Raw genomic sequence first — 22,702 nt, forward strand, 5'->3', positions numbered from 1 at the left:
GGGGACTGAAGCCGGTGTGCTCCAGTCACCTCTGCCAAGGCCCTGGGACTTCTGTTGCATGCTGAGCATCCTGAGGATGTGACTTTTCAGGCCAGGTGGGGACAAAGGAAGGTGGTCCAGCTTGGGAGGATCAGCCCTTAGACAGGAAGGCAACACCCCAGACCGGAGACAAAAAGTGAATTAATGCTGCCTGATTCTTCCAGCGCTTTAGAACCCTGGCTTCTGTTGGTTCTCGGAGGCGGGTAGCTCTCTGCCGGGTGAGTGAAACCTGAGAGCTCAGCTCCTTCCGGGAAGGAATGTTCCTTAAGAGCGGCAGCTGCAGCGTGTCCCTGCAGGTCTGGGCTGCCTTTCCCTGGAGGCCAAAGCCCCCAGCTGGGGTGGAACAGGACAGGATTAGGTGCCTTGTTTATATGTGCTTAGCTTTCTTGCGTTTGCAAACCTAGCTCTTCTTGGTCTAAGACAGGACTCTGGCTGTGATAGACCAGAGGGACTCTGCCAGAAAGGGTGTCTGGGGACAGAGGCAACCGCCTCACCCACCTAGGCCCATACAGCCCGGTTGGGCCACAGATCTATCAAGCACCTAGCACACCCTCAACACTGTGCTGGGCAGTGTCAAAGGAAGAGCCAGCCTCCTTGCCCTCAAAAATCTATTCCCAAGCTCAAGCAACAGGACATCTGAACAAGAGGGAACCTTTTTGTGTGCCCAGGGGAAGGTGATAGGAGGCAACAAAGAGTCAGGGGGGCTGTCCATGGCCATGTCTAGCAAGGTGGGACAAGCTCTCCGGGAGAAGTGGGACGTTGAGAAGCATCTCATCCTCCTCTCAGGCCAGGCAAATAAGCCTTAGACCTAGCCTTCTGGGAGGGGTTGGTAAACTGGTCTGAGGCTGTGGATCCACAGAGACCCCTAGTGGCCAGGGCAAGGATGGCAGATTGCTGGGCCCTGTATCTGGGTCCTGTCCCCTAATCCTTTCGCTAGAATCCTAAGGGCCATCATTGGTTTTTCCTTAATCCTCAATTGCAAAGGACTTTGCAAGGTCATCCAGTGTATCTCCCTGTTTCAGGGGCATCCTAGTAAGATAAAAATTCCAAATATATAAAAACATCTTCAAGAGAAATGTCTCCATCATTTCTTTCCTTCATACTTTAATACTTTTTTAGCCCACTGTGCTTTGTTTTGGTTTGGCTCGATTTATTCCCCAGAAGCGTCTTCTGTGGGTGAAAAATAGCGTTCTGGGCATCTTAGGCCCTTTCCTTGTTGAAAGTGAAGGAAGAAGGCGCAGGAGAGGTCAACTCTCCCCAGCTGAAGTCAGATCACATATCCAGCTAAGTAACCACAGTCAGTTTTTGTGTGCTCCATGACCCCCTCATACACTCCCCTGAGCCTTTCTTATTTCTTAGTGAAGTCCCTCCTCTGAAGAAGTCACCTTTTTGCTCCAAAAAACGAGACTTGGAGTAAGAACCTCTGATGTCCATAAGGATGAGTGATGACCGCAGGGGTGAGGTTGCAGGTGGCAACGAGTTCTCTGCTTTTGTAAATTTTCTGTGTGTCATCGTCGTCATCGTTGTCGTCCCCCCCACCCCCTACCCTCCCCCCCCCCCCCCCCCCCCCCCCCCCCCCCCCCCCCCGCTCAGCGCCTTCTGAGGGACTCACTGCCTCTGTGTCTCAGATAAACAGCACGCAGGGGTGGGGTGGGGATGGGAAATGGGAAGCTTCTAACAATCCCACCTGCGAAGCCCAGGCTTCCAGTGGCTCTCCAGGGAGACAGCAGAGTTCTTGGGATGGACAGGCAGCTCTCAAGGCCTGCTGCCCAGACGGTTCAAGCAGGGATGTGAGCCTGGATGCCGGAACGGCGGCTAACACTGCACACTGTGCTGCTCAGCTCACTGTGGGTGTCCCTCTGTGAGTCCACACAGCAGCATCCACCTGGGGACAGAGTCCGATAAGCCTCTGAGGAAGCTGCTGAGGAGATGACAATACCACGCATTTAGTCAATAGGTTCCTCCCCCAGGGCTTCTGCAGCTGCCGCGTGGCTTTTTCAGAAAAGATTGAGAGTGTCCCTAGAGAGTCAGAGATGCCTTGTCACTGTTGCACAGAGCTAGAGACGAAATGTGCAGCCTGGCATCACAGCAAGGTGGAGTCTTTGCTTAGGTGTCTGAGGTTTAGCACCAAGATCGGGGGTGCATTGGAGGAGACCAGTTGAGGTATATGGCCAGGTTCGTGCTGTCCTGTCTGCCTGTGAAGCCTCAGCTGAACTCCTGCTGCTGCTAAGTAAAGAACCCAAGGCTGGAGGACTTGGAGGGCAGGATTTAACCCCTGCTCTGCCATCAAGTGACCTCAGCCATAGGAAGTGGGAAATAAATCATCAGACGCCTAAAAGTGGCAGGCAGAATATTTGTAGGAGAGCTTGTGGCTCTAACTCCAAAGTCCATTTCATTTGTCTCTCTGTGAGCCTCCACCCTACACTCAAGGCCAGGAGACTGACCGCTGTTTGAGTCAGGGAAGTCCCTTCCATTCTCTGGACCTCAGTCCTTTCAAAGAAAATGGGGCAATCTCTCTCCTGCTGGCCCTGTAAGGTGAGGGTGAGATTAACATGAAATCAAGGGGTAATGAATGCCCTTTGACTTGCATGTGTGTGGTAAATTGGTAATATTCAGATCCATCTGATGCTGGAGGCTGGAGTACAGAGATTGCTGAGGCTCTGATTCGGTGGCCCTGAGAATCCATGTCTTTAAAAACATCCCAGTGTGGGCTGGAGAGATGGTTGGGGAGTTAAGAGTGCGCACTGCTCTTGCAGAGGACCTAAGTTCAAGTCTTAGGCCCACATCAGGTGACTCACAACTACCTGTAACTCCAGCTCCAACGGCCTCTTCTGGATTCCGAGGGTACCTGTGTTCTCATGGGCACATACCTGCTCATAGACTGGCACATCCACACATAGTTCAACATTAATATATTTTTTTTTAATCCCAGGCCTCAGGAGGTTTGTGAAGCCGCCCCTGTTTGCAGATGTGGGGGATGAACACCAAATGCAGGGAAGCCAGGGCTTGACTTTCTCTTTTTTATTGCCCGGGCTGAGATGTGGCCACCCCTGGCCCTGCCTGCAGCCTCTACCCCTAAAGTTTTCCATTCCACCCCTTTGCTGGTATGCTTTGGCTCCCTCTCACCACCTCACAGCCAAATAACAGGAGAAGGGTGGAGAAGAGTAGGGAAGAAAATGATCCCAGGCAGAACAAAAACTGCCTTTAGTGCCCCAAACCAAGTAAGTGTGCATGGAGGCTCTCCAAGCCACAGGAGGAGAACCAGCCAGAGTTTGAGTAAGCAAGTGAGGTGTCCAGGTAGGGCTCACCCCTCTGTCTTTGGCTAAAAAACAGAGTTATGTTAGTTGAGTCCCAGAAGGTACATCTTATAGTTATGCTGCTTTTCTTTATGCTTTCCTAAACTTGCTGGATACTTTGGGGGTGGTGAAGAGAGTCTAAGGCAAGTCTTCCTACTTAAAATCCTCATGTGTCTCTACCTGAAGACAAGCACCATGGCACGGCTGATTCCAACTGTTGAGGAGTCACTCCCCGTGACTTTAGACCTAATGAATGGCATTGGGGCTCCCCCATTCTGGGAAATCTGTCTTTTAAGTTCTGTCCTGCTTAACCATCTTTGGTACTGGTTCCACTCAGTGGGAAGGGTTGTATGGGAGATTGGTGCCAGGAGAACTCAAGACTGAAAACTCAGGCTTTGAGAACTCCTGGGTGCTAGCTCAAACCAACTCCATAAAGGAAGTAAGGGACATTCCAAGAGGGGCATGATATGATTCTCAAGACAACCATCTTCTTTCTGCTGCTTGTGGACTTGGGGTTGTTTTTGATCTTCCATGGGTAGATTCAAGAAGCCCCTTGAAGTCCAAAGTAGTTATTCAATATTTGTGGCTGAGGGTGGGGTGGGGTGGGGTGGGGCGGGGTGGAGGGCTGAGTTCTAGTTCTGTGGTAGGCAGTCAGTTGTGTGATCTTGGTAAGCCACCAGGACCTCTGAAGAACTTTATTTCCTTCCCTGTACCCCTCAGGAAGTTGGTATAGACAATGGGTTTTTACAGCTTCTAGGCTTCTGCGTGATAAGCCTGGTTTTAAACTCCAGCTGTGTGACTGAACGGATCAAGAGATGACTCTCACTGGTGGGAAGCTCTCACCAAGCTCTCTAGAGGGGAAGCTAAGGCAAGAACTGCCCTCTGCCTTCCCTAAAGTCCCCAAAGCCAAGAACTAAGAATAGAATTGAATCCTCTTTTTTCATCCTCCTAGAGAAGCTGACCCGGAGGCCCCATGTGGCAGTGGGTGGGATGAAGGACTGGGCCCCAGTCCTGGTCCTGCTTATCTGTAAGTGCTACTTCTCCAGCTCAGGACAAGGGATGGTCCTGGAGGGTAAAGTGGTAACTTGGGAGGAGACACAGAGGGCGATTTAACAGGCGGAATCAAGCCAAACTCACATCATTGCCAGCTCCTATTTTCCGTGAGACTCTGCGGACTTACATGATGCCACAGTAGAAGGGATAGTGTGGCTGTGCCCTGTGCCCGTGACACTTCCTTTGTTTGTAGCTAGAGTAGGCAGTCGTTGACTAAAGCTTTCTTCTCCTTCTGGGTGCCTCCTCAGCCCAGATTCCAAGCTTCCCCTGAAGGCCAAAGACCCAAACTTCTTAAAGTTCTAAAATAAAAGTTAAGAAGCTAGAACCACCCCACGCCATGTTTACTCCATTCTCTTGGCTCCGTACCTGTCTCCAATTCTTTATGAATCATGCCTTGTGATCCCAGCTTTGAGCTTTGGAATGTGGGCCTTAATGGCCATTGGGTTCATTAACTAGTCCAAGCCCTGAACTCTGATGAGGACCTGAGGCTGGGACGAGCTGAGAGAGCCAGGCTCAGTTTCCAGGCTTCCCTCCTCCGTACCTTGCTGCCCTTCTCCAAACCTCAACATACCCATCTCTCACACATTCAGTTCCTCTTTCACAACTCTTTCAAGCGCCCAGCCACCGTGCTCAGGTGCCCGGAAAGCAGGGAGGGCCCATTGCTTCATCCTGGAGGCCTGCAGGGAATCTTTCTTCCTCTGCTGTCAGGAGACCTTCAACATCAAATCCGAGGACTTCCTCACTGACTGCTAGAAGGGGAAAACGAGGGGAACAAGACAAACTTACCTTCTTGGCTGCCTTGACTGCTGCAAAAGCAAACTGGTTAACAATCTGGGCAAAGGGAATTCTGTTCCCACTGTAATTCTGTGTTGAGAATTCAGGGGAGACAGAAGACTCGATAGCATGTGCTCAAGTTGAGGTTTATATGTGATGCCATTAGAGATGGGTTATACAGCAGGTGGCTTTGTTATTTTTCAACGAACATTTTAGTATCCTAATATATAAGTGCTAAGGATGTACAAAGGCACATCATTGGAAGGGTGGGGGTGTCACTTAGGTGGCAGAGCATTTGTCCAGCATGGGCACAAAAGCCATCGCTGCAAAGAATGGATAAACAAACAAATACAGCATCAAAGGCTGTTTTGTGTTGGAGGTAGGTGAAGAACAGAGGTGCTGGAGAAGGGAGGGGCCAGGGTGAACATCTGGGCAGTTAGCCTGCAGCTAAGTAAGTGCTGAGCCGGTGAATGAAGGGTTTCTCCAAGTCAGCGTCACCTGAGGAGTTTTTAAGACTCCAAAGCGGTGAAGACGCATGCCTTTAATCCCAGCACTCGGGAGGCAGAGGCAGGCGGATCTCTGTGAGTTCAAGGCCAGCCTGGGCTACAGAGTGAGTTCCAGGAAAGGCACCAAAACTACATAGAGAAACCATTGTCTTGGGGGAGGGGGGAAACACTTCCAAACTCCAAAGCCTGGAACATACCCTGACCTATTAAAGAAGGGTCACAGGTTTAGGGGGTCATTTGTGCCTCTCAGGTTGCCAGCAGAATAAAATGTAAATGTGGGGCTATTGTGGGCCTTCGGTTTATTTATTTTAGGATTGGGACTTTTTATTCACTCGTTTAGAAGTCCTGCGAACTGCCTTCTGGTTTGTCTGATAGGAACAGGAGTTGTATGTGTTGGGAGGAGGGGGCGGCTGTAGCCTCTAAGCTCTTAGGTACGTTGTCACAAACCAGCCCTCCCTTACTGCCAGGACCTCCTGCAGAATTCCCCCAATTCCATGTCCGGAGTCTCCAATAACCCCCAGGGGATTGTGGTCCCAGCCTCAGCACTCCAGCAGGGCAACATCGCCATGACAACTGTCAACTCACAAGTCGTGTCAGGTTGGTGCAGGGTCCTGGGGATTGTGGGAAGCATCTTGGGAGAAGAAAGGGTGCCCCTGGGGAATTCCGGGAGTAGGGAGTGTCCTCTACTAAAGGAGGGACTTGCATTTCATTTCTTGACTGAAATGTTCTGCACATGGTGAGCACCAAGACCTGATTATGATGGGTTGGAACAAATTTAAGTCAAAAATCTCATGATTGACCCCCCCACGCACAGACCCATGCGCACACGCGCACACACTCGACACTAAGGCCCTGTCACTTCCCCTAAATACTTCCCACCAAAGGCTCTGTTTTTCCTCTGGACACCATCTCTCACCTCACCCACTCCTCTCCTACAAAGGGAGCCAATCTGCACCCCACCACTGCCCCCAAGAGTCTTCCCATGTGAGTGCCAAGCAACTGGGGACCCTGCTTGCCTTCTCTCTTCCCACCTCCGTGGCAGGGGACCCCAAAACTGGTTGTCTCCTCAGGTGGAGCCTTATATCAACCGGTTACCATGGTAACCTCCCAGGGTCAGGTGGTCACCCAAGCAATTCCCCAGGGAGCCATCCAGATCCAGAATACACAGGTGAGTGTGTGTAGGTCTGTGCACTTGTGCATGAGCAGTGGGAGGCTGCCTGTGATTGTTTACTGTCTGCTGGGCACTGTGGCAAGCTACTCACTTTGTCCTCACCTCTCAGAGGCTGCTTTCTGGATAGGAAGCTGGGTCTAGGCAAGGTTTTACCAGCTTCAGAGTTTATATTAAAAGACTCTGTATTTCCTGTGCTTGGCCTGCAGCTCCAATCACTCTGCACCTCAGTAACACAGAGCTCAGATCCGTAGAAAGTTGTAAAGCCAGATACCTGCGATCTGACATTAGCTCTGTGATCTTGCATAAATCTTCTGACCTCTCTGGGCCTCAGTTCTTATCAATAAAAAAGGATTAATACCAACTGCAGGCAGCCCAGCCAACCTGCTTGATTGTGATGAGGATTAACTGTGGTGAGGGACAGGAAAGTGCTTTGCAAACTGTAAAGTATCACAGAAATGCTAATCACTATTGGATAGTTTATGGCAAATTCTCATCTTCAGTACTCTCTGCATGACCCTTCTCTGCCGTTTCCTCTCTCATCCCCTCTTCCCCCTCATCCTACACCTCTGATCCCCTCATCCCAAGCCTCATCTCCATTCTCTGAGGGGGTGGTATGGGGTGAGAAGAAAAGGTGACCTCCCCAGGGCCCCAAGAATAACTTGGGAAAAGAGGGTTGGCAGTGAGAGTGTGCCATTACTATGGCAACAGGTCCCTAGCCACTGGCCTCACAGGCTGCTGATGCTGATTTTTTTCTTCACGTGCCCTGAAGGTTAACCTTGACCTCACCTCCCTCCTGGACAATGAGGATAAGAAGTCCAAGAACAAACGAGGAGTCTTGCCCAAGCATGCCACCAATATAATGCGTTCTTGGCTCTTCCAGCATCTCATGGTGAGTGTGTGTGTGTGTGTGTGTGTGTGTGTGTGTGTGTGTGCATGCATCTGTGTGTGTGCATGCTGGGGGTGTGGAATCACAGCAGGGAGTGATTAATAGCCCACTGCACGGGTACCACACTGCATGCAGAGACTATGGTTTCAGAAAAAGATCATCAGGGAAGGTCGAAGGAGGTTTAAGTGGGACCTAGAGCCCAGGGGCTTCTGAGTACTTGCTACTGCTACTGGATCAGAAACGTGTGTGTGTGTGTGTGTGTGTGTGTGTGTGTGTGTGTCTGTCTGTGTGTGTGTGTGTGTGAAAGGTGAGACAGGAGTGGCCACTGGGCTTCCAAAATCAGAATTCAGAACTTAAGGGCTAAATGGAAGAAGGCCAGGTAACTCCATCAAAATGAGCACCCAGTAGCCATCCTCTGAAGACCGTGGCTGAGCCACACAGGCAGAATCATCAAGAACAGCACAGTCAGCTGTGCACACAGAGACAACCTTCTCACTCCCCAGCTCCAGCAGAGACACTAAAAAGCTCCTGGTGACCAGACAATAGAAAGAAGAACACAGATACATTGGGGTATCTCCCACTAGCTGGGTGATAATTCCAGGGGCATTTACTCCTCAGAGTGGTCAAAGTTGAAAAAGAGGACAAACGTACAGAGCTATAAGGTCAGCCCTTACCAAACTGTTCACTGGGCATGGTGGTGGTACCCATCCTGGTACTTGGTTAGGCTGAGGCAGAAAGAGCATGAGTTCAAGACTGGTCGGGGCTTTCTAGCAAAACCCAGCCTAAGAATAACAAAAAGGAATTCTTCCCTTTTGAGTCTTCTACTACAATGAACAAAGAGCAAAGCTGTGTATGGTTTGGTTTTGTTCGGTTCATTTTTGAGACAGGTCTTACTAGGAGGCCCGGGCTGGCCTCAAACTCATGATCCTCCTGCTACAGTCTCCCAAATGCTAGGATTACAGCTGTGTGCCACTACACTGAGCTTGGAACAAGTTTTATTTTTAAGGCTGAGTCCCAATATTTGTGACACCTAGAGGTGAGTAGCTGATGTGTCGTTTTGATTTAAAGTACCTGCTGGCGTTTCCGTCCTCTGACACTGAGTCAGCTTCCTATAGCGCTTGCTGAAGATATGGGTGTATCTGTCTGTTTTCATAGTCTCTCCAGCTGTGGCAAATCTCCCAACAAGAGGGACTGTGGATCGTCCCGTGAACCTTAAATCCTAGATTCACAGTGTTTGGACCTTGTTGGGACTTACACTTTAAAAATTATTCTGTGATGAATTGTTTGTTTGTTCTACAAAGTTTTGTCTACTTTTTTTTTAAGTGTGTATGTGTATGTGTGTGTGTGTGTGTGTGTGTGTGTGTGAGAGAGAGAGAGAGAGAGAGAGAGAGAGAGAGAGAGAGAGAGAGAGAGAGAGAGAGAGAGAGAATGCATATTGGTTGCATGGGGATGGGGTGCACTTCCTAGTGCTGTCCTCTATCACCACTCACCTTAGTTTTTGAGACACGGTCTCTCACAGAACTGCAGCTCACCGTGTCCTCTGGACTGCTGGCTGGGGAAATCCCCAGGATCCCCCTGTGTTGGGGTTATAAGCTAGGCATGGTGGTACACACCTTTAATCTCAGCGCTCAGGGGCCAGAGGCCGGCAGAATTCGTGAATTCAAAGCCATCCTGGTCTCTGTAGCAAGTCCCAGGCCAGCCAGAGCTGCATAGTGAGATCTTGTCTGAAAACAAACACTCAGTGCTGGAGTTACAGACCTGCCACTACACCTGGCTTTTCCATGGGTGCCAGGGATCCAGATTCGGGTCCTCACCCACTGTACCCACGGATCCATCTCCCCAGCCCCACTTCTTTATTCTTAGCGTACCAAGTCACATGGTGGATGGCAAGAAGGACAGGGTTCGAGATTTCTTCCAAACAGCTGAGCTCAATCACATGTGATGTTGTCTTTGTCGCTCTGAGGAAAAAAGCCTGGGACCCCAGTTCTTGGGCGATGCCCCTTGTGGTTCCACACACTGGGCAGATGCTGGCTGTCCCGCATTAGGTGAGAGGAGAAAGTGTGGAGGACAGACAGTCATCCGGGTACTGTAAATGTTCTGTCTCCAGCCCTGTGAGCACAATTGGTTTATGGGCTGGTTAATTTGAAAGGCTAGCTAAAAAAGGAACAGCTGCCCAAAAGACATGCTTCCTGTTAATTTAAGAGATATACATGCTAATCTTTTGGTAGAGAGCCAACATTTTTTTCTGACTAAACTTTATCATTTTACTTGCATAAACCTTTCTTATAATAAAACATCTTCAAATCCCAACTTCACATCAAGTGGAGTAAGAACACTGACTTTGGGAATCTAACCTGGTTACAGCATCTTTCTAGATCTTTATTCAAGTCTCTCATGTGTGTCCCACCCACTCTGAGGTAGTCAGCATTTTAAAGCAAATTTGAGACTCAAAATTTCCAAAGCTTTCTACCTAGTTTTCTTAGCAACAATAGCTCCTTCTTCTTGCACCGTATTTCACTTATTAAGTCACAGAACCACAGTAGCATGCGTAACTATCACGCACCAGTCTCCGTACAAGTGTGGCTGAGTTCCTGATAAGCAGTGTATTTGGCTGGTGAAGCTGCCACAAAGCGCTCTGTTCGTCTCCAGCCTGTGTCTGAAGGCAGTGGACGGTTTGCAGGAGATGTGCAGAGCATTCCACAGCTGCCCCCTTGGCTGCATAGTGGGTCTCTAAACGCTGGCTTGACCTGCTGCCATTCCAGCAGGCAGAAGTTGTATTTCCCTCTGGCTGTTGTCCTGTGTCCCAGGCCTCTGGTTGGCGCTGTTCTGCACCATGAGCAGTTACAGAGATGCTGGAAAGCACCTGGGCTGGGAGCTTAACTCCCAGAGCCCGCTTAGCCAGCAGGCTGGAATGAGATGGGGACCCTGTCATCCTTAGCTGCTAGCTTTCAGTCCCTGAAGAATGCGGTGACATTTTCTTGCTATTTTGTTTTGGCCCAAAGAGGCTAAACTCCAGCCAGAAGCAATAGGTCCACAGCCACACAGGTCATGCTGGAAGCCCCAGAAGAGGGTCCTTCCTCCACCTCAGCTGTAACACCGCCCCTGCTACCCCCAATACCTGTCACCCTGACCTGTCAGCAATTTCCATCCCTAAACTGGATGATGCTGTGTGCCAGGAGGTCTCGGAGAAGAGGCCAAGCCCCAGCAGGACCCCACTATTCCCCCGACGGCAGCCAGCCTATGCACAGCGCTTTTATATATATAAAGTCTCATTTACTCACACAAGCACTGTCCTGTGTCACCAGTAACAAAACTGAGACTCAGAGAAGGCTCGAGTTCTGCAACATCACACAGGTAATAAAGCCAAGCAGGAATCGAACCCACCACAGTGTGACCCAAGGTCTCATTCAGTTCTGCTGCCTTCACATTGACCTCCGGAAGCAGAAAGCAACGCTCACACCAAAGTCGAGGCAAAGCAAAGCTGAGCCCCTAACCTCTCAGCCAGAGACCTGTCGTGGGAGAGTTGTGAGATGATTATGCACCCAGGCTCAGGTTTTAGACCTCCCAGGGAAGCTGCCTCACACATGCCCTTTCCCGCCCATCCGTTTCATGAGGCTGGTGTGGCTTGCAGCCAGGACCCAGCCGTGTTCCACTCACTCCCACCTCCATCGCAGCCACACAGAGCTCAGGGCCTTGCTCCAGGTCCTCTTATGAACCCTGCTGTGGTATATATTTTTAAAAATTAAATAAACAAACAAACAAATAAATAAATCAGAGGACAAAAGAGGCACCAGGGGCTTCCTCTGTATAACTTTTTGAATATTACCATCACGTACCATAAAATTTAACCTTCAGAATATATAATTCCAGAGTAAGGGTGTGTGGCTCAGTTGGTAGATGCTTGCCTAACAAGACAGCTCCCCAGCATGGAATATAGGAATAGACCAGGAGTCATGGCACACACATGTAATCCCAGCACCTGGAAAGTATAGATAGGAAGATCAAGTTTTAGGTCAAAGCAAGTTTAAGTTACAGAACAAGTTCAAAAGCAGCCTGGGGTCGTGCAGCGGTGGCGCACGCCTTTAATCCCAGCACTCGGGAGGCAGAGTCAGGTGTATCTCTGTGAGTTCTAGGCCAGCTGGTCTACAAAGCGAGATCCAGGACAGGCACCAAAACTACACAGAGAAACCCTGTCCAAAGAACAAACAACAACAAAAAAAATGAATAAATAAATAAATAAATAAATAAATAAATAAATAAATAAATAAATAAAATAAAGCAGCCTGGCTACAGATAATCTGTCTCCAAAATAAAAAACGATAACATAGGTTTTAGTATATTTACACTCTTGCACCATCATCATACCTACCTAATGCCAGATATTTTTCTCACTCCAAAAGAAATCCCACAGCCATTCACTAACACCCCCAGCCTCTCACAACCTGGACTCTACTGCATCTCTCTATGGATCAGCTCTTGCAGAAATCTCACTCAAGTAAATCCTAAGATGGTTTTTGTGACAGAGTTCTTTTAATTAGTATCATGAGGCTGGAGGCAGAGCTCAGTGGTGGAGCACTTGCCTAATTAGCACCCTGTTGTCAAGGTCCATCCTTGCGGTAAGCACTGGCATTCTGTGTTGGGCTGGTAACACTCCACCGTGTGTCTGGATCATGCTGTGTTTAGATTCCTTCACTGGTGAGGGACACTCGCGCTGTTTCCATGTCAGATTCTGAGGAAAACTGCTCTGAATGTTTGTGGATATGGCAGGATTTCTGACAGTCCGTCTCCCGGCTTTCTTACCAGCATCCGTAGTGCCTTGCCTGCTAGGCTCCAGGGGCTGGGAAAATGGGCTATACCTCCAGGTGTAGCTCTGGCCCTGTACAGGGCTCCTGACCAAGGCAGGCAGTGATAGGGAAAGTCAGCCAGCTGCCTATGTGTCTTGGTGGTTCTGCCAACCACCCCACAGATGTTCTTCACATTCTCTGCCACCTCCCTGTGCACTGCACTAAGCCTTGAAGGGATTATGGAGGCGGGGTCTTGTCACCAGCTCACTGGCAGGACCCCCTCGCCCCCCAGATCTAGACACACCAATGTGTTCTACAGAGAGACTTCAGTCTCTTGAGTAGGACACGAGAGGACCTGGAGTTCCTTCACTAAACCTCTGTCCTCCGAGGACAAATGGGATACAACATCCGACTTGAGCGGCTCGTGGTGAGGGCAGAGCATGACAAGTATTTCACACTTCAGTTGACACAGGCACGGGTACTGTACAGATGCTTCCAGTGTCAACCTGGAAGTCCTTATACTACGGATTGTCTTAGAAAATGTTGACAGAAATTTAAGAGAATTTGTGGAGGGAATTACCGACCTCTGAAAAATCCAGAATGTGACACGAGGACCCTGATTCATCTTGTTTTCTGCTACCTTCTCTTCTCGCTCTTCTCGTCTGGGGTTCCACTGGTCACATGTCCATTTTAAATGACACTATGAGAAGCGGGTGCCCATGGAAAGGCCGTGAGGCCATCAGCCATTCACAGTTCGGCAGGAATTAGTTCAAAGTTGGCTTTTCTACTCGGTTCGCATTCGGCTGAGATTAGTTCCAGTGAAGAATGCCCACCTTGTCAGAGAACACTTTAACATGGTGTCTTGAGAAGTCAAGCCAGAATGGGGTGGCAGAGGGGGAGCTAGAAGTTGTTGTAAATCTCCTAGGTTCTGTCTCTTTAATACTCTGGGGAACGCTTTACTTACATCATCAAAGGCGTGTTCAGGGAATTTGACCTGGAAGAAGTCTAGGTGCAGAATCCTGACTGTGGGACAACGAAAGAAACCAGGATGCATGAGAAATGCTGCTACGTGAACGGGAGGCTTCAGAAAGGAGACACCCGGGGCCAGCAAGATGGCTTAGCGTGGAAGGTGCCTGCCACCAAGCTTGACGATCTGAGCTGGGCAATCCCAGAACCCACAGGGTGGGGGAGTGAGAGAACCAATTCCCTCTGACCTCCCACACATCCACACATATCCACATATACATTCATACACACACACACACACACACACACACACACACACACACACACACACACACAGAGAGAGAGAGAGAGAGAGAGAGAGAGAAATACACATGTGCACACACAATAATAATAATAATAATAATAATAATAATAATAATAATAAACTTTTTATTGAAGCCAAGAGCTTTAATGAAAGTGTGACAGTCCATGCCTACAATCTAGACACCTAGAAGATAGAGGCAGGAGAAAGAGGAATTCAAGGCCACCCTCAACCAATTAGTGAGTTCAAAGCCATCCCAGGCTATGTGAGACCCTGTCTCAAAAGCAAACAAAACACTTAGGTACATAAAGCAAACACTCCAATGTGGTGATATATTGTATACCCTAGTAAAATTTGACTGACTATCAGAGAGACAAAGGAACAAACCACCTCTTACCTCTAGGACTCCTTAGCCTGAAAAGCCTCTAGTTCCTGTCTCCTCATGCCTCATATACCTTTCTCTGCCCAGCCAACACTTCCTGGAATTAAAAGTGTGTGTATTTCCCAAGCAAAAGCATGATATCTCAAGTGCTGGGATTAAAGGCGTGTGATTCCCAAGTACTGGGATTAAAGGTATGTGCCACAACTGCCTGGCTCTCCTAGACTGGGTCAATCTCATGTAGTCCACGGTGGCTTTGAACTCACAGAGATCCAGACGGATCACTGCCTCCCAAGTGCTAGGATTAAAGGTGTGTGCCACCACTGCCTGGCATCCATGTTTAATCTAGTGGCTTGTTCTGTTCTCTGATCTTCAGGTAAATTTTATCAGAGTGCACAGTATATCACCACAGTCCAAAGAGTCAAGAATACAGGAGTCAGTAAAGGTGAGAGACACTGGCTGCCTGTGCTGGTCAGACACAGAATAGCATGTCCAAAACCATGTATCAGGTTACACAAAGTCCTTTGACATCATATTCAGAGATGTGCCCAGCCAAAGAGGGAGGCGTCTGTTAAAGTGACAGCAGGAGGCATGTCCTTTGGGGAATGGATAAGAAGGGCTATGGGTATCTGACCCACTCAAATGTAGGAGCAGCATGTTCAAATAAGGCAGATGGCAGAGCATCAGGAACTGAGCTTGGGAGGCACATAGATCTGAAGTGGTCCTGCTTGGCTCCATCCTCACTTGCTCTGTGGCTTTCAACAGGTCAGTCCGTTCCCCTAGCTATGAGTTCCTCTTTCTAAATCAGGTAGAGCAGAACCTGCTGTTTCTAACTTTGTGTCTGTTGCTGTGGTTCAATATCCTGGGAAAAGGTAGCTTAGGGGAGAAAGGGGCTTTTTTCAGTTTATGATTTCAGGTTATAGTTCATCATTGTGGAGAAGTCAAGGCAAGAACTTCAAACAGCTGGTCATGTCACACCCACAGTCAAAAGCAGAGAGAAATGGATGAGGTAGCTTGCTTGTTAGCTTTCCTTTCTTATACAGACTGGGCCCCAAGACCAGGGGATGCCATAGGCCAACCTAATCTAAACAATTCCTCAGTTGAGACTCTCTTCCCAGGTGATTCTGGATTGTATAAAGTTGCCAAAGCTAACCATCACACCTACAGTGTTGAAGACAATTGCTAATGTGTTCTAAAGCATGGTGCTTGGCAAGTGGCCAGCAGCAGAGATAGAACAGCCTGGTTAGGGGACAGGGGACACAAACCCTGCCACTGACTTGCCCCTTACTACTTGCGTAGCTAGAGCTATGAGCTAGAGCTAGAGCTAATTATATGGTCCTCTGAGATTTTTTTTTCTCGTATGGGAAATGAGAACAAAGCCTAACTGGTAGGTGCCTTGAGAGCACACCGTGAGGACTCGAGAAGGGTATTCTCCCCACTGTAAGTGTTAAGTTAGCCAGCTGCTATGGACATGCCACAGGGGTGATAACTACCATCAACAGGTGGGAAGTGTTCCCACAGACTTCTGTATGACTTCACAGGAGTCTGGTTGAAAGCACAGAAAGGCAGGTGGAATTCAACAGCAAGACTGTATGAGTCATCTTAGAGTGTCCTGCACCCTGAGTGACGCGTGATGGTGGCACCGCAGAGCCCAGTGCCCCAGTCTTCTCAGAACAGTAAAGTCATTGGTCTGCCTGCCTGGAGACCAGTCAGGGGCCTCTGGCCAATCTAGACCCCCAAGTCATAGCTGGGGTAAGGTATCCCTGTCTCTACGCAGCCTCTTCACGGGCTCCGGGGGGAGAGGATGGGCTCCAGAACTCTTTGGGCTGAGCAGTTTTGAGATGTTTCTTTACAAGACTTGAAGAAAGGAGTTGGTATTTGGGCTGGGACTTTAAGGGGGTTTGGGTTTGGGATTGGGTGGGACGTGGGTGGTCGTTTTGGATGACGGTTATCTCTCAAGTGACCATCTTTAGCTGCTACTTTAACACTCTCACTATTGCTGACAGAAGGGACTGAAATCTCCCTCCAAAATGCTCTCATTGTGAAACTTTCTTCATCTCTGTTCTTACCTTGGAGTTTGATGACCCACGTGGCACCCTGGCATGGTCAGAATGGGAAGCAGAAAGCAACCTGGCCATGTTCTTGGCTACACCTGTCTCTTAATGCCAAGGAGATTTAGGCCTTGAATTTCTGTTCTGGCATGAGACTATTTTCTCCCACCCACTATTCACTGTACAGAAAGGGAGCTGTCTTCTAACACCCTAGGGAGGATGACAGAGTGTCAGAGCATGAGAGGTCCAGGGCACTCCCAGGAGACTTGTGGCTTTCAAAGATGCCCTCCAAAAATGTCATGAGAGATAAACAATCTCACAGCATCCCTAGGAGACCTGAGCAGGTTAGGAGAAAACACACATGTGCACAGGACCTAGCAGTCCTTGAGGATGCAGGAAAGGAAACCCTTCAGGAAAAAAGGAGCATGGTCCCACCCGCACAAATGGCGTGGGGCTCCAGCTGGCCGCCAACAGACAACCTGTGGCTTTTCCAGACTTAGAGCGCATGTGCCAAGCCAAAGGTTTCTCTCTCCCTCTCTAATCTCCTCTTAACAGACACGCAGAGTGTGACAGGCACTGTTCTAAGTACCTTGCCAGTTCTGTGAACTCACGTAATCCCTGTAACCACCTTGAGGCTGGTAGAATGATTTCCTAACTTTGCAGAGGAGGAAAATTGGCCAAGGTCTGGAGCTACTAAGAGGCAGGTCCAGGATCCAAACCATGTAGAAACCATATTTTCACCAACATTCACAGGGCCACCTCTGTGACCCTTCTAGAGAGGTGGGATATCTTTTTTTTTTTTTTTAGGTTTTTCAAGTCAGGATTGTAGCCCCAGATGAACTAGAACTCACTCTGTAGACCAGGCTAGCATCAAACTCACAGAGATCCACCTGCCTCTGTCTTTTGAGTGCTGGGATTAAAGGTGTGTGCCATCGCCGCCCAGGAGAGGTGGGGTATCTTGATAGACTCTTAGGTATCCCCTCCTGACTACCCCATAAATATTCTACAGTCAACCAAGGAGCAGAAGTAGGGTGACTTGGGGGTCACCTAACTCCTGGAGGTCTGAATCAGTGAGCCACCATCCATCTTCCTTCATATCTGCAGACACACATACCCCAAACCTCCACATGAATTCACTCAACAAGTATGGACCGAACACACAGTGGGCCAGGCATTCTCTGTGCAGATGGAGAAGGAGAGAAAGAGAAACATATGGTGCCTTTTCTCCAAAAACTGACAACTGGTCTCTGTGAGGTGGCAGATAACAGGTCACCCCTGTGATGGGAGGGATTCTAGGGAAGCATTTGAAGCTGGGAGAAGGAGACTAGGTGGGGTTGAGATGGCAGGAACAGGGATGGAGGAACTACAAAGAACCAGTCTTATTACAGTGTGATGAACAGGCTGAAGCAGAGACCCAGGGAGAAAGAATAGCTCGGAGAGTCAGAACTGGGGGTGGCACATCTTCACAGTGGGAAGCTATACAGCCACAGAACCCAAATAACTACAGCCACGCAAAAGTGCGGATGAACAAATGATTTCATTAATACAATGTTCAGACCCCGGGGCAGAATGTTGCACATGGCTATGATCCCAGCACTCAGGAGGCGGAAGCAGGTGGATCAGAAGTTCAAGGTCATCCTTGGTTATAAGCTTGAGACCAGCCTGAGCTTAAAAAAAAAAAAATCAAAAACAGGCAAAACTGAGCCATCATGTTGATCATGTTGCAGGATAGAACACACACAGAATGATCTAAAGAAAAGTAAGGAAGTGATTGTTATAAAAATTTATCTTTCGGAGGGTGGTCGGAAGGGAGCAGAGGGAACTACCAGGGTAGGAGCAGACTCCTGTCTTCTGAGTATGTGAGCATTGGCTGTGCGGCGGTAGGTGATACTATGCTGCTTAGTTCTGTGCCTCTCTCTGTGTTTTTAAGGGGGTAGGAGTAAAAACAAGAATGGGCATTCTAAACCGGGGCAAGTGGGGCAGGAGGAAGCCCATCACTAGCTGTACTTGCCTAAGTAGTACTAGGCCTGCTTGTCTGCCTGCTTGCTTTTCGGTCTGCCTGTCTACCTGTCTGCCTGCTTGCTTGTCTGCCTGCCTGCCTGCCTGCCTGCCTGTCTGTCTGTCTGTCTGTCTGCCTGTCTGCTTGCTTTGTCCACTCTGCCATCTCTGAAATCAGGGGGCATCTGTCACCATGGCATGTTAGATATGATGCCACATGGTCATTTCAAAGCTCTGGTCCTACTGGCTGCCTCCCTGTGGGTCACAGGCCCTCCTGAGCAGTGGCATGCCCATAGAATGAAGGCCCCAGAGCAAGTCCCTGCTACATGGTTGTTGGGGTTGGGGGATTGGGAGTGGGGTGGAGAAAGGTTTGGTAGGCCCCAGAGCAGGGCTGGGGAAAGGGGAGCCCAAGCTCTCTACTAAGTCTAAGGCCCAGTCTAGTGGTAGCATGGGCCCCCCGATACCCACAGGCTGATGTTCCCCCCATGTAATGGGTCCCTTTGTGACCCAGGCAACCACATAGTGAGATCCACATGGACTAAGGAGGTGGAAGGATCATCCCAGGGTGGGTTTGAATGAAAGAAGCTACCAGAGATACAAACACCAGTACTGGAATAGTTTCTTCTGACCAGAGCTCCCTCTTCAAACTAAAAGCGTCTTCAGGATCCTTTGAGCCCAAGGAGATAAAAGCTGTGGAGGTATGAAGGGAAGACTCGGGAAGAGCTACAGAGGAGTTTTTAGGTTTGGTTGCAGAGGGACAGAGGGAGTTCCTGATAGCAATGGAGCCAAAAACAAAACAAAACAAAAAAACAACATCCACCCACTTAAGGCACATACTTCAAGTCCCTAGTCTTGAGTGTTCAGCTGGAGGAGTCTGGGAGGCCTCTATGCATCTGTCAGGGTAACACTCTTGTTCTGTCAGCCCATTACGTCATTCTGAAGTCCAATAAATGGGTGCCATTTCTACTTCCATGACAACCAGAGAAAGCTAAGGATGAAAGACAGGACAAGCAGCCAAGGCCAGACAGCCACCAGATGGTGGGGCAAGACTCTACCCTCTCCTCCATGGCTCTTCACCATGCAGCAGCCTTGCCCAGTTGTGGAAGTCTTCAGGCCAATATTGAGAAGGGTCTGGAATTTTCTAGTCGGTGCTGTACCCATTTCAAGGAAGAATCATCCACGGCAGCTTGGGCCTTTCCTTTCTGCTCACAGGGGAGTTCCCCCAGCTGGTGATCCCAGGGCAGCTTCCATGGCACAGTGCTTACCTCTCAAGATCTCCTTTCACTCCCTCGCGCGTCCTTGGCCTCAGGCCTTTCCAGTTGTGCTAAAAGTAGCACTGACTCCATCGCGGTCTGACCAGGAGCCAGGGCTATTTTGATTCTCTCCTCGGGAATCATGTGGTCTGAGGCGTGTGCAAGCTGGACTGCTCCTCTGGCACTCGGCTGCGGTGCCAGGAATGTTCTGGCACCACACACCTGTTCCCAAAGCTGGGCTAAGTGTCTCTACTTACGCACAGCCTCCACCCTGTGCCTCCTGAGGTGCTGCTCTGGGAAGGAGAGGTGGTGGGACCTGGTAGTTGAGGTAGTAAGGGGTCTAATATCCTTATCCATAGCAGATTATCATAAGGTAATCGTAAGATAAGAATAATCAGTGAGTATTGGGCAACACTCACTCTTTGAGCTGTTAGATGCAAGTATGTCAATCTGTGTGTAAGGTAGAGCCGATCCTTGAGTGCAGGCAGCGGAGCTTCCTTAGAGATAGGAAGCACCATCCTTCCACGCTAGGCTGGGGACTTCCCTCTCTAGGGCCTTAACAGGGGAAAGGGGAAGAGAGGCTGGTCTGACTAGCTTAGCTAAGTCATGGTGTAAGGCTCCTGCCTGGAAGGCCTATCTGTCTGCTGGAGTAGCTTGTCTATTCCTCAAAGCTCAGTTGAGGACCTGCCTTCTAAGGCAACCTCCCAACCAAACCAAGCCACCCTTCTCCTATGACCCAAAGAGACCTTGGTACAGACTACCTTCAAGAAAGGACCCCCACCCCACCCCCACCCCACCACCTTTCACCTCAGCTGTGAACCCCTAACTTCAGATGTCTCTGATTTCTACCACTCTGGAAGCAGCCAACATCCAGCCTGTGGAAGCTGATGACTTCGCTTTGTTCAAGTACCAACCTTACCCACAAGCCCTTCCTGTGTCTGTTGACTTGTATATTCATACACCATTGTTGAACATGGACACTATTCCCATGACTGATAGGAGCACTGTGGAAATAACATCTGATGATCCAGGGTTCCTGCCCAAGAGCAGCCCACAGCTTCCTGGTGGATACTTATGTCCCTGTATGATGAGTGCAATGCACTTATTCAGAGGCCTCAGTGACTACCTAGGCCTCAGGGAGCTGGAAAAGACCTCCCTGGGGATTTGACCTGGGACAAATTTTCAGTGACATTCAGAAGTGCCCACAGTAGGACAATGATAGAAGAGGCCTCATTTGGAGGACAGTAATGCAGGACATGATGACTGAAAGATCGACATTTTGTTGTTGTTGTTGTTGTTGTGTGGTCAACTCACATACATGTAGGTTCTACATACTGCAGATTGAACTAAGTATGGATTGAAAATATTTGAAAAAATTGTACTAAGCACACACAGATTCTTTTTCTTAACATTATTTCCCTAAATAATATGGAATAATGACTATTTCTACATGATTGTCTGAGGTATTGTAAGTAATCCAGAGGTGATATTCAGCACCCAGAAGAATATGGCCACCATGTATTCCCTTCTTCTAAGCTTCCAGAGTGCTCAGTGCCCAGCTCTGTGTAGGATGTAAAGGCTGTATGTAAATACCGTGCCATGTTGTGGAATGAGACTGGGTCATCCACAGATATTGATGTCTGATGGTGTGTGTTTGGGGGTGGGTGTCTTGGAACCGATCCTCTATGAATAGCAAGGGAAGAGTCTGTTTTGTTCACCGATCTACCAGCCATGGACAGGGAGGCTGCTTGGTTCCTTCCTATGAACCTTGTGAGGTAGAGTGGGAGCTTCATTGGGGTCCCAGAGTCCCTGTCTGTCCAGGGCCTGACATCTCCCCTCTGGCTTCCCTCTGCTCCCTTCCAATTAGCATGAAATTGGCTCTGGTAATGCTGGTGTGCAATCCTTCTTATTAGACTCTTAATAGTGTATGATCACAGGGTCAGGCACCCTGGTGTGGTGGTCAAGGTCAGAGGTGTGAATTAAAGCCACACACAATTCCGATTGCTTCAGTCAGGGGACATGGGGGCCAACTGAAGAGGCCGATTTCCTTTGACACTGCTAATGACCACACTTCCAAGGCGGCAACACTCCAATTCCTCCCTCAGTGAGCTTTAAACGTCTTGCCCACATCGCCCCATCCTCACAGTACGAACTCTTTACAAGTATTTAATCATTACATAACGTAATAATGTCTTGTTAAGTGCCATGCCTGAGGTCTCACAGTTAGTCACAACAGAGCTGGCTTGTGAGCCGCAATCTTTGGGGCTTTAGAAAGTCCAAGCATTTCTTCTCTACTAGCAAGAAGGCATGATCCTGGTCTGAGAATGCTAGATGGCTTGGCCCTCTACCCCCGAGACCACCAGGTCTCCCCTACTTTTAGGATGAACCTTTGGTCCCTTTAACTCTCATGATGCCGACTGGATGTCAGACATGTGTGCCAAAGCCTCAGAAAGCCCTAGAAATATATTAACTCGGTGTTGTCGGCCCCCACACCCATTGGCTTCAGGACCCTCTTCCCTAGGCTCCCCCTTTCTTTTGTTTTTGTTTCCTTGTTAGGATTTTTTCCCCTTAAGAGTTTCCTGTAGGCCAGGCTGATCCCCCTGCTTTCTGCCTCTGAAGTGCTGGGATTATAAGCATGAGCTGCCACACCCAATCAGACTTTTCCTTTCTTTAATGCCACTCCCCTCAGCCATCTTCCCACTGCTCGGGTCGATACTATTTCCTTCCTCTAAGCTTCCATAGCGCCCAGTACCCAAACCACGGCATCTCCAACTCCGCCCTTGTTTTCCTCCATCAGTAGTCATTTGTGTGCCCATGGTAATGGGGACACACGCCTAAGTGCACACTACGCCTTCATGAAGTGTGGCTGAAGAGTGAGAGCAAACATATAACCAGGGCGGGACCAAAGCATGCATGCCCACGCGAGACACCTGTACCCCCTCAGCCCTCCCCAAGGGAGTACAGAGCCACCGTCTGAAGAACGGAATCGGTGCTGCCCTCTGAGTGACAGTGGACAGCTTTTTCATCTGACCCACCTCACAGTCTTACGGTTGGTTTGATGAAATGAAGTTCAAAGGATGGAAGCATTTCGAAGAGTTAAAAAGGTCCTATGTCCATAGTGTACCGTTGTATTTATCCCATCTTTCCAAATGCCTAGTATAAATCTGGACACATTGTAGATATAAATAACAATGAACTTAGATCGCATTGATTCATCCCCCCCCCCACTTACTACTTTCCGGGGG

At 49.1% G+C, this 22,702-nt stretch overlaps 1 protein-coding gene across 4 annotated transcripts in view; it reads left to right on the forward strand.

Annotated features, from left to right (window-relative positions):
• Pknox2 (PBX/knotted 1 homeobox 2) overlaps window positions 1-22,702 on the forward strand; it is a 273,098-nt gene that overhangs the window by 245,728 nt on the left and 4,668 nt on the right. For 3 of the 4 annotated variants that reach the window (XM_028858447.2, XM_037207621.1, XM_037207620.1), the window contains 3 exons: window positions 6,136-6,265; window positions 6,739-6,836; window positions 7,609-7,728. The exons of the other annotated variant lie outside the window; for it this stretch is intronic. In XM_028858447.2, coding sequence (XP_028714280.1) covers window positions 6,136-6,265; window positions 6,739-6,836; window positions 7,609-7,728 — 348 coding nt within the window. The remainder of the gene's footprint in view (window positions 1-6,135; window positions 6,266-6,738; window positions 6,837-7,608; window positions 7,729-22,702) is intronic. 4 annotated transcript variants of the gene reach the window in all.

The sequence above is a fragment of the Peromyscus leucopus genome, chromosome 7, assembly GCF_004664715.2.
Source record: "Peromyscus leucopus breed LL Stock chromosome 7, UCI_PerLeu_2.1, whole genome shotgun sequence".
Classification (NCBI taxonomy): domain Eukaryota; kingdom Metazoa; phylum Chordata; class Mammalia; order Rodentia; family Cricetidae; genus Peromyscus; species Peromyscus leucopus.